This window comes from Lichenostomus cassidix, chromosome 2, assembly GCF_008360975.1.
Source record: "Lichenostomus cassidix isolate B80296 chromosome 2, HeHo_3.0, whole genome shotgun sequence".
Taxonomy (NCBI): Eukaryota; Metazoa; Chordata; class Aves; order Passeriformes; family Meliphagidae; genus Lichenostomus; species Lichenostomus cassidix.
The window spans coordinates 54,013,284-54,029,998 of record NC_139482.1 but is presented as its reverse complement, the minus strand read 5'-3'; the positions used below and the strand labels follow the sequence as shown (position 1 = coordinate 54,029,998).

General features: G+C 38.1%; 1 protein-coding gene across 1 annotated transcript in view; it reads right to left on the bottom strand.

Moving 5' to 3' along the window:
• VPS41 (VPS41 subunit of HOPS complex) overlaps positions 1-16,715 on the bottom strand; it is a 112,516-nt gene that overhangs the window by 55,578 nt on the left and 40,223 nt on the right. Inside the window, exons 5-7 of the mRNA XM_085051602.1 lie at positions 11,588-11,662; positions 5,713-5,775; positions 4,514-4,579 (exon numbers count right to left, since the gene is read on the bottom strand). Of these exons, the coding sequence (XP_084907728.1) occupies positions 4,514-4,579; positions 5,713-5,775; positions 11,588-11,662 (204 nt within the window). The remainder of the gene's footprint in view (positions 1-4,513; positions 4,580-5,712; positions 5,776-11,587; positions 11,663-16,715) is intronic.

The window sequence follows — 16,715 nt, the reverse complement described above, 5'->3', positions numbered from 1 at the left end:
TACTTATGGTAAATTATCCAAGCATGGACAGAAATTGCCATAGTACTAACTCTTTTTTTCATTTAAATCAGACCTCTGAGTACTTACTGACTGACATTTTATAGCTTACAAAGCAATCGGGCTTTCTTGTCTTGTGCTTTTCTACCCAACACAACGCCAAACAGCTGACTATCTGCTTTCTAAAAATGGACTGTGCTGCAAACAGCATCCTGACAATTTAATAATTTGTCAAAGTAGTCCAGTTATTATGAAGTACATATCATAGAGTTCAGAGATAAGGTCATCTACTTAATCACCACACAACGTGCATCTGCTGATACTAAAAAGCAAACAATTAAGAAAAACCCACCTATCTGAGACATTCCTTGGTAGACTTGATTTTAACATACAAATTCCACTACCCCTAACAGCAGTCACAGATCCCCAAGAATGCCATTTCTTTTCCCATTTGTGCACTGTTTACAATCATCGTAATTTCTCTATGTACGTTGTTGCTCCACCTGAAGTGGAAATGAATTTTAGATTGTCTTGTTTTGCATCTCAGGCAGGAGTTACCATAGGTCCAGGCCAGAATTCTGACATTGAAATGCGTTTTTTTTTTTTCTTTTTAAAATGAGAAGTTTGCCCCAGGTAACACGAAGTTCTCTCTGCTTTCATAACAAAGTAAAAAGACTCTAATGTTTCAACACAAGCATTGATACATTTAAATGTTAATTCTGGGAGGATAAATGGGACAAACATGATCAGACACATCTGTATTTGAAAAGCAGTTCTTATAGTGTTATTTTCTCCAGCAAAAGAAACACATACGCTATTAAAAATGTTTTTACATGTATTTCCACTATACATGTATATGTATAAAAACATAAATATATTATCTAGATATAGACACAGACAGATATATAGAGATGAGACTTTTGACAGTCACAGGGTAAATCTGCAGTTTTATTTCTGTTCTCTAGCCCTTAAAATGTTTCATATTGGATATGCAAATCAATACTTATTATACAAAAAGTATGTCTTAGGCAAATGAGGACACCCAATCCTTTATGATACAGAACATTGTACTCCTATACTTTTGCTCCATTTGTGCTGGGTCCCCATTACCATGCTAGGTAGAGAAGGCTCAAAAAACCTCTTTGTTAGCACACATTCAGCAGAGTGACTCAATCACTTCAGAGGACTCACTCTTCTAGGAATATTACTAGAATTTGTGTCTAGTTATTGATGTTAATAAGGATGATGTCTCTGCCAAGAGAGGAACCCCAAGTTGTCCTGCTCTCCTAAGTTACCTTCACATAAGATGCAGTAGCTGATACCTTGACTTTGGAACTGAAATAATCTTCAGTCTTCTTTCTCTGTTAGTTCTGTCTCTTTAATCCTCATGACATAATTGATACTTGGACTCCACAATAACGTTCATTTAGTTGATGTATTGGGAAAGACCAACACTCTAACAGTTAAATCAAGAACACCTTGTTTTCAGCTTTACCTCCCTCATTTAGTTGGCTTTTACCCAGCTATTTTTTGAGATTAGACCCTTTTTTAAAAAGTAGAAGGTTATGGCCTTTATTAGCACAGTATTTGTCTTTTCCCTTGCTTTGAGACTCTGTTGTTGTGTGCTCTGGACAGAAATGCCCTGTTATTTACAATATACACTATTATTATTTCAGGGTTACCATCATCTGCTAAATCAGCCCAATGGTGCTGTGATTAATTGCAGAGATGATGAGGGTAATAGAGAAGCATATTGTTTCAGTATGGTACCTATTTCTTCTCACTGCAATAGTGTTGATGTTTCCACAGTACCTGTTTTATGTCTTGGCACAGATAATCATTCACTAAAAAAAGGGATGAAATAAGTTTTTCCAGCCCAAACCAGAAGGCAATTATATTATCTCAAGCTTAATGGAAGTTCTTTACTTCTAAAAACTAGTGCTTTAGTAAGCAAACAAGCTAAATTGGTTAATTAGTTTATAACACATTTTAGAGAAAAGCTTCTCTTAAAGGACTTGGGTACATGCCTACTTAAATAAAGTTAAGCAACTATATAAACATATGCACAGCAGAGTTAAGCTTACAACAATCCACAATGATTTAAACAGATAACCCAGGGAGCACTACTCTTAAGTCTGCTTTAGGTCAGCTGAGCTTCTAAGACGTAGCAAATCTCAGTATTACACAGCAATTCAGCCAAGTTCCAGACATCCACCTGTACTGGGAACTGGAGACCTGCACTGTGCATCCCTGAAGCACATCACTAGAGCTTTTCCCCCTTCTGTCTCTTGAGCATTTCCAGGACGCCCCACAGTGGATCTTTGAACTGAAAAGCGTATTTTTTACACATTTTCTGTTGTTATGAAGAATGGTATATTAAAAAAATAAAGGAGAAGCAAACAATTAAAAAACCCACTCAACTTTAAAAATAGTTATAATACATTATGTCACCATTCCCAGAAAGCAAAAACAAAGATAGACCCAGCAAGCCTTTGGATTAAGAGTTCACATGATATGCACTGCATATTTTAATGAACCTCAGGCAAGGAACATAGCATAAGCTCTTCTCTTAAGCAAAGCTTTTCTCTTAAATTTGATCAAAAATTAGGCTCTATCTCACTATCTTACTGCTGCCCTTGCTACCCTTACTATCGTAGTTACAGTTCTATCTTACTGCTACCCTTGCCTTGGTGTGGATGAGGAAAACAGGCAGCATGCCTCACACCACTGCCAGCTATTAGGGATGAACTCACTGTATCCATGCAAAGGCTAAAAGTGCAGAGACCTCAGGAGCCACAGGAGAACCTGTCCTACTCCCTGAAGGAGCTCATCCAACTGCACAATCTCCAGACACAGGGGAAGAGAGGTGAGGTCTACAGCCTGCACTTGCATGCTTCAGCCTGCTTCTCCTCACTCTTGTGTTCAGCTCCCTGCTGCCTCCTGCATCCATACTACTCTTTGGCTTCACAGTTAAGGAGAAGTGTAAATATTCAGAAAAAGAAAAAAAAATTGAAGCTATATTAGTAGGTGGAATTTAGCTCCCTGGAATTTCAAAAAGCATTTTTTTGTTCATTTTCCAAAAGCACACATGCTCCTTTTGGAGGAAAGAAGGGGAACGGTTTCTACCACAAGGCTAGAGGTGTTATTTGTTGGTTTTCTTTACCAATAAAATCAAATTACAAGTGTCAAGGGACATTTGTTTTAATGCTAAATACCTAATGTTAAGATGTCAATTAAAGTTCTTCTGAGGAGGAAAGTTCCTCAGCAAGCATGAATGTATTGAGAATGAGTATACCATTCCCCAGAGGACAGAATATAAAACAACCTGTCAAGTAATCAAAGATAACCAAAGAGAATGTGTTAACTCCCTGATGTTTTTTTCTGTTTGGCATCAGGTGAATGCAAGATCTTTTACCACCTGACAGAGCCCTGTTCTATTAATTCCTTGCTTCTCTCTTTCCATGCCCCTTTTATCAGCACAAAAAAGCTTCACAAACTCGTGGCTGACACAGACACACACTGACTGAGCATTATTTTAAGGACAACACCAACTTCTACCAGCCAGGAAAAGCTGTCAAGCATACATGCCACTTAAATAAATAAAGCACTGCTATGCTTTGAAACATATTGAACTGTTAATGAAAATTAAGTTTTATTCAGCACTAGAAGTCTGTAGTTCTTACATGCTGGTAAGAGAGAGCAATGGCATTTGGTTGATGCATCTGTGAGGATTATTCATCCTTAATTCATCAGAGAAGGCAACAAAAAATTCCATGGTTTCAAGAAACTGTTCCAAATAAAACTTTTCCTATTTTGACTGAAAATATGAAGTGATATAAGATACTTGTAGGATCTGGAAACAGCTGCAATCTGGAAGTCAGAATTGTATCTTACACTAATAAGACACTTACTGCACATTTAAAACTCCAACTGATCCAAACAGAAGTCTACCTGGAGATATAAGTGCTTATAATGGTGGTGAGCTCTATTATATCAAGAACTCAGGTCATCTAAAAAAAAAAACCAACAAAACCCCTCAACATGGACAAGAGCTGATGAAAATGCTTGGGTTTATTTCCTTAAAATAACACTCGAAACAAACAAACAAAACCCCACCCCAAAAAATCACCCACAGGTAAAGCAAAGGAAAAATCCTAAACACCAAGATCAACATGCTTTGTAAAAGATCAGTGTTAAGGTCTACCTTCTGCTCCCACTTCAACAAATTAAAATGGAGAAAATCTGGTGCAGGAAATATAAATGATATTTTATTTCAGTCTATGAAGACAGAATGGTATTTCTACTCTGAAACTCAACTTGTTGGAACATATTTTTAACATAAAAAGTACACTTTGTCTCCCCCTGAAATCACTCTTAATTAACAGGGCTTTAGAATACAATGCATAAAGGAAAAAGCAGAAGTCTTTGCTCTAGGTGTTAAAAGTCACATACATAGCAGTCTGAGCTATTTTAAAAGGCTGTTTAAAGGTAGCCAAAGTTCATTATAACTGCTTACCTTTTTTCCTCCTGTTACAAATTGCTTGAAGTGGGATCTTACAAAATGAGGATGAACAGCAACAATCTGGGATTAGTGGGGGAAGGAGGAAAGAGAGGATTGTAGCTTACATAATAGTCTACATGAAGCATCACATCACTTTTTAAAACCAGGTAAGCCTTTGCCTACTATAAAGTATTACAGCTGAGTTCTTTCTCTGAAGTAAAGCCTAGTTGTTTCAGACATTTGTTTGTTTTTTTCTAGAAGAGAATTTTTCATATTATATGCTGTATGACAAGTCTGACACTGAGGGCCAAGTTACACTGAATAGCTACTTTTCTGTATAGCAGGCAGCAGAATTAGGACCAAACAGAACAGGACTGCTGTGAGCAAGTGTTACCCCAATTAAATCTGGTCTGGGGCCTGTCTGAAGGGCACACACACTTCAGCCCTGTCAGAAGACAACATTGTGGAGCATCTTAAACAGTCTCTTTGCCATGCGTGTAACATGTCAAGCGTGGAGATCCAGCTGTAAGAGTGCTAAAGACCCTAGGAGGCAAGTGAGTCACATCTGGCATGTGTCAAAATGTAATGACCTCATTCCTTTCCCCCTCACCGTAAAGAGCAGCTGCAACATGGAAGATCCCAAGCAGCAAAATGCAAACACTTGCCCACATTGCCTTTTCTCCTGCAAGAAATATCTTGTCAAAAAAACCTAGATTTCCCATCCGCCTCTTAGAGGTCCTTTTTCAAAAGCCAGGTAGACACATTTCTCTAAAAAAGAGTTAAATTCAAGTTTTCCCTTCAGTTAGGGTACATCAACATCCCTGCCCATTGTCTTTTTCTTAGGCAGGTTTATTGAATATGAACTGTTTGCAAAATATCGACCTCATATTTAGCAGAACCATCAGAATTTGTATCACAAATCTATAAAGAAAGGAATATGTTGAGATGGGTAACAGCTGAAACAGGAGAATTTCTCTTTCACTTTGCCTTTTGTATTTGAAAAACTCAATAATACTTCTTACAAAACCAAGATTGGCTTTCTTCCTACCTAACCAAATCAAAAGCTTTTATATTGAGATAGAAAACTATTTTCTAGTGACTTGGATAACATTGTAAGGAAGTGGTATTCCTCTCTCTCATTTAGATTGAATGTGACCTTTCTGTTATTAAGGACAACACCACCACAATTACTAAAGATTAAAACAAGCACTTACTTTAATAGGACAGTCAAATGTTTCATGAAACTCTTCTGCTGAATATAATCCAAACACTTGCACCTGAAAAAGTATATTGAAAAACCAAAAGTATTTACTTGATTTACACTGAACAAACACTGGAAGTAAAAACTAAACAACTAGAAGATTAATTTGAATGCTAACAGTTACATCTTTTTTCCTAAAGGAAAAGAAGACACAATTAACACTTCAGAGCTATTTGATACGGCTTGCTCTTCTACATTATCCTGAGGTAGAAGTGACATATCTAATATTTGCAGCAGTGCAAAAGTACTTTTGTGAATATTTTTCCTTCTTTTTTTTTTTTTTCAAAAAAGTTCCTTTTGCTTTAGGCTGATCAAATCTGTTTAACAGATAGCAACCTAACCATGGTAGGAGCAACAGAATAACATTCAGGAGAAAATAAATTAAAAAACCTTCCTTCCTGAGAAAGAACAGTAGGATTTTTTTTCCCTCCAAGCAATACAAGGTTTACATAAGAAAAGAAATTTGTGACAATAAAGCAAAACCAGCCTGAAATCCAAGTTCCATATATATCTAGGCATCCTCTCCTCCTCCCAAGTGCTATTTTGTTTTATTCTATGATCACTGAAAATGTCTTTCTCTGAAGATTCCTCCCATCTCATTTATGTCTTATTTAACAGTCAGCAATGGAGTTGCAACCAAAGGCAATCAGAATATCTATCAGAATTAATCCATCTGAAGAAGCCTCAACATTGAATTGAAAAAAGTTTCTACTGTCAAGAGAATTAAAAGATTTTTAAAATATTTCCTTGCCTTTAGTTCGGAACAAGTACAGAGGTATCAAGTGTTTATGAAATAATTATTAGACAAGTGATATGACTACAGACTAAGTTCTCTCAAGATTTTCTTAAGTCCAATCCTCTTTTGGACTCTTGTCTCTTCATTCAATACACAATATTCCCTTTCCTAATTCTCTGACAACCCAGTTCCTGCAGAACTTAAGAGTAAAAAGGGGCTGAAAACTTATGGCCAGGAATTAGTAATCGGTTTACTAACTATGATTTCCACAAAGAATAATAACTGGTTTGCATTTTCATTCTGTTTTTAAGAGGTTTCCACCCAATGCCAGAAGTTGTTGAAACAAAATCATCCCAGACGGATGGGAACCACTGGAAGAAGGGAGTAAAATCAGCATCCCATGGAGTGATCAGTGAGGAAACTGTATCTTGACAGCAAATCTACTTAAGAAGGCACTCAGACAGACTCTCATTATTTTCTGGATAATCTTCTGGAAAAAGTAGTCCCTTCAGTAACTTCTCCTCTGTACATTCAACAGGTTAGACTCAAAAGTTCTAGATCTTCTAATCTTATTTCTTTCTTCCCATCATGATTCCTTCAGGTGGGAAAATTAAAAAATAATAGTAATGAAAAAATGTATATCCCTTTAGAGACAGACCTGAAGATTAAAGTCAGTAAATACCAGTTATCAGCCACAAAACGTAAGGCTTAAATGGCTCTAGAAAGATCGATTCAGAGGACAAGAACCCACAAAATTCCTGCAGACAGTCAGGAAGACAGAGTAAAAATATTAAACTTCAGGTAACCTACAAGAGGAACTAAGCCATCAGCAAAGAACTAGGACATCCTCAGAGTGGCTCAAAGTTCAGCAGTCTCAGTGAAGTTAAAAAACATCTCAAACCACCTCATTTCCCTTTCAAGCTTGTCTACTGGATACATCTCCTAAGCAGCATTATCAACTCAGTCCATTTACTCATTAGCAAATATACTGCCTCTAACAACATGCTTTAAAAATACTTCTGCATGCACTGTGTAGGGCTGAGCTACTGCTCCAAAGGATTAGAAAAATCAGTATTTGGAGACTGTGAGATGTATCACAAAGCTGTGATTATGTAAGCCAACCAAAGGGTTGTATTTGAATTGGACCTGGCTGTAAGCCTAGAAAACCTTTGGGCTGATGTCTAGAGGATTTTGCTTTTTGGGCTTTTGTTTTCATCAGTTGGCACATCATATTCAAAAAACAGCCTACACAAAATAAGAAACAGAGGAAAGAGAAAATAAGACAGAGAAAAGAAAGGAGGAGGAAAAAAAAGAAGAAAATACATGGTTAAAACATAACACTGCGAATAAATTCTGTTAAAGCAGAATCCTCAAAAATTGCAAAACAGTCCTCTCAGATTAAAAGTAATTAATCAAAATTAGCAACAGGACCTTCAACATTTTCGCAGTGTTTCACTGAACATGGCAATAAAGTATTTCTTTTACAGTATGGAAACAAAATGGAGTGAGCTAAGAGGAAAAAATAACTGCATAAAATACATGTTATCATGTTTACTCAAGGGACATAATCTAACAGTTTACTACTTCTTAATGTCTTATATTCTTCAGAAAGAAAGTGGTTCTTTTGCTGTTACAAACCGATATTGGATTTATCTATTTCTACTTTCCATGCCCACTCTGTTCATGATGCTCTTGGGTAGCTGGAAAAAGGATTTTACAATTCCACTACATTTTGCTGGTCCTGTTTGATTTTAAATATCCAGAACCCACCACTTCAGTGCATCCAGACTCTGCTGCTTAACCAACTTGCAGTGATCAAAAGGCAGGAAAACAAGTCACATTTCTTGAAAAATTATCTATGTAATACTTCATGGATATTCTTAACATCAATGTTGTTACAGACATTAGAGATGACACTAAAACATGCAAGGATGTGGGTTTCCAATATTATTTATATTTCTCCATATAAAAAAGTTACAAGCCAGAATAAGGGTGCCAATTACACTGCTCTTATGTGATGACATGAGAGCTTTAGCAAAATTGGGAGTCAAATCCAGGTTTTTCAAGAAAGTGTACAATTAACTACACACAAAACTAACACAAAAAACTAATATAAAAATCTCCCCAATTCTGAATATGCAAGCCTGCTTCCCCTTCCATTCATCTGAGCACCAAAATTCTCATATGCTCTAACATTTCAACACCCAGCAGCTAGACTAGAAGGCTGGTGTTGGCTTTGATTTCTGCTCCTTTCCATGCCAGTGGTGATCAGCTGCAACTGAGCTCATTAGAAAGGAAGGTTTTCAAAGAAACAAATGTGCAGTACAGAAAAGCTGCAAGTGGCTCCCAAAGCATTCTTTGGACATCCATGACATACATGTGCCAGGTTTTGACGTTAGGTCTGGATGTTGACTGTCAAGAAGAGGATTAGAGAATTGTACTGTGCTGCTGTGCTCTCCCCCAGTCCATATAGTTAGATCAAATCTATTTTAAGAGTCAGAAAATTTTTTTAAAAAGTAGTAAAAATAAATATATCAGACAGCAGAACAGACACAAGGAGAAGGTTCTCATCATAAGGCCTTCAAGAAAACAAATGGTTTTCATCTCTATCATGTTGGATCTACTTTGATATGTGAAAATGCACTTTATTTATTGCAAAAGAGAACATATCTTCATTAATTGGTAGGATATACTTGCATCAATTCAACTGACTCAAAATTCACAGGCCCTTTCATTAGATCCCTTTTTTGTTTAATACTGATTTAAGAAAATGAAACTGTTTCATGGGTTTTTCTACCTTTTTTTTCTTTTTTAAAGATTTCACCACTTCCATGTATTTAACTGTCGCTGTTGAGCAGCTAGCAGAGTAATGAATGCATCAGTTCTCAGTGGCAAGAAGGAATGACCTTTATTGTTTTGATTTCATCACATATATAGAGTTCTCAAAAGTCACCCAGATTGGTCAGTCAGAAGCCTTCCCCCAGGCCTGATTGGCCAGGCCTGCACTGCCCAAGTTCTGGGACACTGTTCCAACAACATCCAAACTTTATCTTTATTTACAAAACACAAGAAAACTTCTCATGGGAAAAACCTGTGCTAGCCACATTTAACCAAGTTAATAAAGACTTTATAATTACTTGTACAAGTCTTTTAACTTCTTACAATATCAACACTCTCGCTGTAGTAAGGAAAGAGCTATCAGGAGTGTAAAGTTACACTTTTGCTATGACTCAGAACGTAGAAGTACTACATTATCTGGCCAAGAATCTGCCATTTGCTTATACAGTAGCACGACATACAAGAAAGTCTTTTAATCAATTTTGGGGTGGATTATTTCACAGACATGAGCCTTTCTAGATCCTGTGAAAAGTCTAACTTCTAAAATACTGAGCTCTTTCAAATCTCCAGATGAGTTTTTCACAAGTGTAGAATATGGTGAAGCATCAATGCCCCTCTACTCTATGAGTGCAAATATGCTGAATATTGTACTTGTGATATTCCATCCCTTTGGCTGTGGGACCATATTTTAGACTGCCTTGTATAGCATGTAATATCACACACTGGATCCGCAATAGCTATTTCACTAAAGGAAGACGGGGTCACAATTTAAAGTATTGAAGTCTTTTCAAATAGAGCCACACCAGAATGACGATTATGGATTTTTCAGTATTTCCGAAATTAAATAAGTGTATTTAGTATTAACTTAGTATAAGAAAAAATGTGTATAGCTTGTAGTCTCACTGCAGCACAGGTATTTTGAGTCAGTAATCCACAGTCTGAGGAGCCCTTAGAGCAACAACAAGTGCTTGCTGCCCAACACCATAGGAAAACCTAAACCAACAATGCTAGCTCAACATTTTTATTAGCCTGCACAATTACTGACCCTTGCCTTATCTTGCTTACACAAATAGGACACTCATGTGGTGTTTCACACAGGATGTAAAATTCTACAGCCCACTTTGATAGGCACTAGTATCCCAATTACTGTGTCAAGATACTGACATCAAGATATCTCTCAGAAATAAAAGACCTGGATACACAAACTGGCTGCCTGCCTGTTGAGAGAAAAAAACCCCACCAACTATTGGGAATGAAAAAACCCAAATGCATGCAGTCTAAAGGGGTTGTTTCCCCATTTTGCCTACTGCAAAATCTGATTTTATTTAAAGAACTTCTACTGAATGCAACCATTAGGATTACCTACACTCCTCCTCCCCCAAGTCTACTGTGTAAGAAATGTTCTCCTCAGTAAGTCAGATGGATATTGAGAAATTATTTAAATGATTTTTAATGGACTGCATTTGTATATGGACATTATATTAAAGAAGAAGCTTAAATGCACTCAAGTGCATTGGAATTTTATCATTGCAAAGCAACATTAGAAAAGACTGTCATCGACTGAAAAAACGAAAAGACATACTTATAAGTGGAAAATCAATCACCAAAACCACTAAATGTCACAGCTCAACATTCCAGAGAAGCACTGATAATTGTTATTTATAAACCACACAAATTATGTACGTCCTCAGTCAAGGAAGTAGGTGCCAGTTTTTTTGGAAACTGTACATATATTGATTTTACATTTATTTAATGTGGCTGTTGTAAGACACTTTATTCTTCTGATAAACTATGATTGTTTATCAAAAGATTCTATAATTCAAGAGAAACATTCATAAAGTGTGTGAAAATGAAAATCACCAGCTCACAGAAATCATGCCCACAAAATCCAATTTTGTGGATTTATAGCAGAAAGGCATTCAACTACTGTACTGCAAGAACAGCATAGTAGTCAGTGAAGTATAACTGGCACAGCAGTAATGATTAAGTTGACATGTCCTCCTGTCACAGCTGTTAATCAGCTTAATAGCAGTTACATTATTGACATTCTTGTAATTACTTTTCCTACAGCACATTTGTGCAAAATATATTTGACTTTAATTTTGAGTATTCAAAGGTGAGCTCTGTTCTCAAAATGTACGGTCAAAGTAGTAGTGCTAAATGCAGGAATTAACTCCACAGGTATCACAATTATCTTAGTGTAATACTAGGACTACCTGCTACGTCAGTAAATTTATAAATAGATTTGTTGTACCTTGCCATCTTCTGAGCAAACACCCATGTGTTCTCCACTTTCATCCAGGCTGATCTGATTTATCTTCACTGGGCTCTAGAGAAAGAAAATATAGAACAAATACTTTTAAAGTTACATCACCATGACATGCTTTAACATTCCTCACATTTTGCAAGATTTACATGTTAACGGATGAGTGACGTTTAGTTGCATGAATCAAAAAACCATCACAGAATAGGTATTTCAGTGACAAAGCCAAAAGACAGCCTTCTTTACAGCCTTTTGCCTAACCCCAAATTCTTGACTTTCTTTTTGTAGTTACCTGCCTCAGGGCTCTGGAACTCTCATGAAGTGCCAGGCTCCCAGACCTTAAACATCTGTGCCTTTGCACCACAGCTATTAATTCTCACTATAAAAACTTCGCATAAAATATAGCAACCACAAGGCATCAGGGCAACTGAAAATTTTTCTAGTTTGGTCTGATGACTATGCTGGTAATTATTTCTTATATTTTTGGCTCTAATACTGTTCTTAGAAGTGAGTATTAGAAGGTATTGAAGTGCAACACAGGTTTACTCATTCTTGGACAAAATGGAGAAAAGCCTGACAACTACTCCAATTTAGGAAATTTTCTCGTCCCTATCCAAATATACTTTTGGTTCTAACCTACAGGGTTAGACAGCACCTGCTACTGTTTACTGAGCTTAAACAGTCATTCTTACCTGAGGTATGGAGGACTAACCTATAACATAATTTGGATAACCTGATGCATATCCTCTTGGATACAAAACCCAATCCAATTATATTCAAGTACCAAGAAACTCCTGTATCATGATCCTAACTTCATCCTCTGTAACAAATAGCTCATAATTTCAAGAATCACTGAAGGATCTTCACACAGGTAAGTCTCTCTTACACTTTTAAGAACAACTTTTCTTACTCTCATAAAATATTGAATGGATTAAACCACAAATTGGATCACACCTGTGGTTCTGAGCACAATAGAAGAAATCCATCATATATTTGTGTAAAACTAAAGTGTCACCAGAAGAGTAATGGAGTTGTAGGATCACATTAGATGTTACACAACTGTGCCTGAAGTATTTCAGGTCCTTACATATGCCATGACAACTGGAATTGCGTAAGAAGTACATAATAGGTATATAAAAACACACTGTTCACATGGGCTATCTACAGGAGATAAACTGAGGTGTTCTCACACCCTCTGAAGAGATTTTCCCCCCATAATCTTTCATCCACACAACAAATTCCAACTCAAGAAACAAACCTTTCTTCTCATCCACTTTGGAAATAATATATGCACAAATCATATTTCATTTTCTAGAAGCTTCTTTATAATCGAGGTTGAACAACTGAACTCTGCACTGCCACAGTTGCCTGATGAGTTGGGAAAATTATGCTGCCCTTTTGATTTCCTGGTTTCTTGTGTGTGGAAGACATCATTCTTGGTGTCACCACAAAATGGTACCTGGAAATACTGCAATTACTGTTTATCACAAAGCGGTCTTTCCACTGTGCATTGTTTGCAAAGAATTTCATTGGCAAGGAAGAATTTAAACCAATTTTCCTTATGTGCTCCAGAAGTATTTTTGTTTGCCAGAGAGTGGTTATGCTGAGTTGCTACATTTCAAGATCAGATGCAAGTGCATGACTAGCAGTGCAGGCAGCTGGTGCATATTCCACAGCTGTGTCCCTCCTGTCACATTCATGGGGATGTCAGCAGAGGAGTACAACTCAAACCCATCAACCTGATGGTGTGGCCAACATCCTTGTAAAAGCTCTAGTCTTGATATTACACACACAACTGGCTGATTCCAAGAGTGGAGGATGCTGAGTAAGGCAAGATAAGTCAGTTATTAGCCTGAATTTCTAGAACTTTCATAACCAGCATGTACTTTTATTACTGCCTTGCCTTGAAAAATGCCTTCCTAAATTTCTGTTCTGTTCATCAAGGTGCAAGAGAAGACTTTGCCTCTGTCTAGAGGTGGTGGTGGGGGAAAAAGCGAGCATGTCTGCACCATTCCCTCTACAACCAGGAACACCTCTGACCCTCTGAAGGAACAAACAGAAAGTTTAACTGAGTTCATAATGGAAATGGCATGGGTTTTTTTGTTCTGGGCCGCATCTAAGTTGCCATTTCAACAACTTTCTCCCTAAGTTTCTTCTCTTCATTCATTACTTTGCAATTGCAAAGACAAAATGTTCATCTTCAATAATCTCATCTTGAAACAGGGTCATACACTAAGGTACAGTATTAAACTGGTCATGTTCTTCTCATTACTCCAGCACCTATAGCCACCATCAGGCTGACATTACAGAAACAGCAGATCTGGCAGCACTTCAGTGTGATGGGCCTTGTTGGAGACACCACTGTGACCAAGACAAAAAGACACAAAACAGGACACACCAGAAGAGCTGATGGCTCAATACTACAGTCCACACTGTTCCTATTTTCCTGTTATGGCTCTGATAAAGTTTGACTCTGAAAAAATGAAAAAATGTAGAAAGTAGACAAAGTGGACTACATAAACTATCTTCACATAAAAGTTGAAAACGAGGAGCAGGATGACGGAATTTATCTGCTGTGCTGTGGTTTGAAAGCCATATGGCAACACTTTGGAGATTAAATGTGTGATTGTACTCAGGTAACTAACAGCGCCTAGCAAGGCAAAGCCTGTCCCACAGGATACTAAGGATAACAGGAAGGCCTTCTACATATATGTGGCACGTAAGAGGAAGACTAGGGATAATGTGAGCCCTATCTGGAAGAAAATGGGAGACCTGGCTACCCTGGACAAAGAGAAGGTTGAGGTTCTCAATGACTTCTGTGCCTCTGTTTTCAACAGCAAGTGCTCCAGCCACACTACCCAAGTCAAGAAAGGCAGATGCAGGGACTGGGAGAACGAAGATCCTGAGCTCACTGCAGGAGAGGATCAGGTTTGAGACCATCTAAGGAAACTAAATGTGATTAAGTACATGGGACCCAATGAGGTTCATCCACAGGTCCTCAGGGAACTGGAGATGAAGTTGTTGAGCCACTATCCATAATTTTTGAAAAATTTTGTCAGTCAGGTGAAGTCCCTGATGACTGGAAAAAGGGAAACGTAACCCTCATTTTTAGAAAGCAGAAAGTAGAAGACCCTGGGAACTACAGACCAGTCAGTCTCACCTCTGTGCTAGGCAAGGTCATGGAGCAGATTCTTCTGGAAACTGTGCTAAGGGACCTGGCTAACAAAGAGGCAATTAGTAACAGCCAAAATGGCTTTACAAGGGGATATCATGCCTGACAAACCTGGTGACCTTCTATGATAGGGCTACAGACTTGGTGGATAGGGGCAGAGAAAATGACATTGTCTACCTGGACTTAATGCAAAACACTTCACACTCCTGCATAACATCCTTGTCTTCAGATTGGAGAGACAGGAATTTGATGGATGGACCACTTGCTGGATAAAGAACTGGCTGGATAGCAACACACAAAGAGTTTTGGTCAACAGCTCTTTATCCATGTAGAGACCACTGATGAGTGGTGTCCCTCAGGGGTCCATACTGGGGGCAATACTGTTCAACATCTTTGTTGGTGACAAATACGGTGGAACCAAGTGCACCCTCAGCAAGTTCACTGATGACACCAAGCTCTGTGGTGCAGTCAACACAGTGGAGGGAAGGGATAGTGCCATCCAGAGAGAGCCTGACAGACTTGAGAGATGGGCTGCAGAGAAACTCATGAAATTCAACAAAGCAAAGTGCAAGGTCCTACATGTGGGTTGGAGCAATCCCAGACACATCAATGGGTTGGGCAGAGAAGTGATTGAGAGCAGCCCTGAGGAGAAAGACTTGGGGGTGACAGGTGATGAAACACTCAACATGAGGCAGCAGTGTGTGCTTACAGCCCAGAAAGCTAATCAAATCCTGGGCTGCATCATAAGGAGTGTGACCAGCAGGTCAAAGGAGGTGATTCTGCCCCTCTACTCTGCATGTGAGATCCCACCTGGAGTGTTGTACTCATTTCTGGTGTCCCCAACATAAGGAGGGTATGGAACTGTTGGAACAAGTCCAGAGGAGGGACACATAGTTTGTAAGAGGACTAGAGCACCTCCCCTATGAAGACAGGCTAAGAAAGCTGAGCCTGTTCAGCCTGGAGAAGAGAGGGTTGCATGGAGACCTCACAGCAACTTTCCAGTATCTGAAAAGGGCCTACATGGAAGCCGGAGAGGGAATCTCCATCAGGAAGTGCAATGATACAAGGAGTAATGGGTACAAATTGAAAGAGGGGAAATTTAGGTTAGATATTAGGAAGAAATTATATACTGTGAGTATGGTGAGATACTGAATAGGTTGCCCAGAGGAGCTGTGGCTGTCCCAACTCTGGCAGTGTTCAAAGCCAGGCTGAATAAGGCCTTGGGCGACCTGGTCTAGGGGAAAGTGCTCCTTCTCATGTCAGGGTGGGTTAGGACTACATAATGTTTATATTCTAACCACTGAACATGCTGTGATTCTAAGATTCTAGAATGTTGTCGGTGGGAAAAATGGTGATTCCAGAGTATTTGTATTTTTCCCACATTCAGAATTGTGCACAATACTTCTGAACTTGTTCTACTGTAAACAGAAATTTGATGATACAATATTTCATAACAGCATATATAACTAGCAATTTTTTACAAACCTTCTGCATGCCCAACACTTCTATCAGTTACTATTAGCTTTTTCTTCTATTATTTTTTCCCCTTTTGTCTACACCACACACAGATAATAATCAGGGAAAACAGCTGAATTCAACTAAAAGAGCTCATTTACACAAAAGCTCATTTACACAAAACTCCTGCTAAGTTTCAACAGGAAATGACATACGCAAGGCAAAGCAAATGCAGAGTAAATTTTTTTCAGTGCTCAAGTCGAACTAGCATGTTGACTATTAGCCCGTTCACTGACTTTACAAGTCAGAACTTTCTGTGGAGCTCAGAAAGTGATAACACATCATGAACAGTCCAGGCTGATCATTACATGCATTTTAAAATAAAGTTTCAGGAAGAATTGCTAATGCCAGGATCTTCTTTTTCAGAGCTGACTAAGAGTCAAGTCTACGATTTCCAGAGCTGTGTTACACTGGAAAGCTGTTTGAGATTTG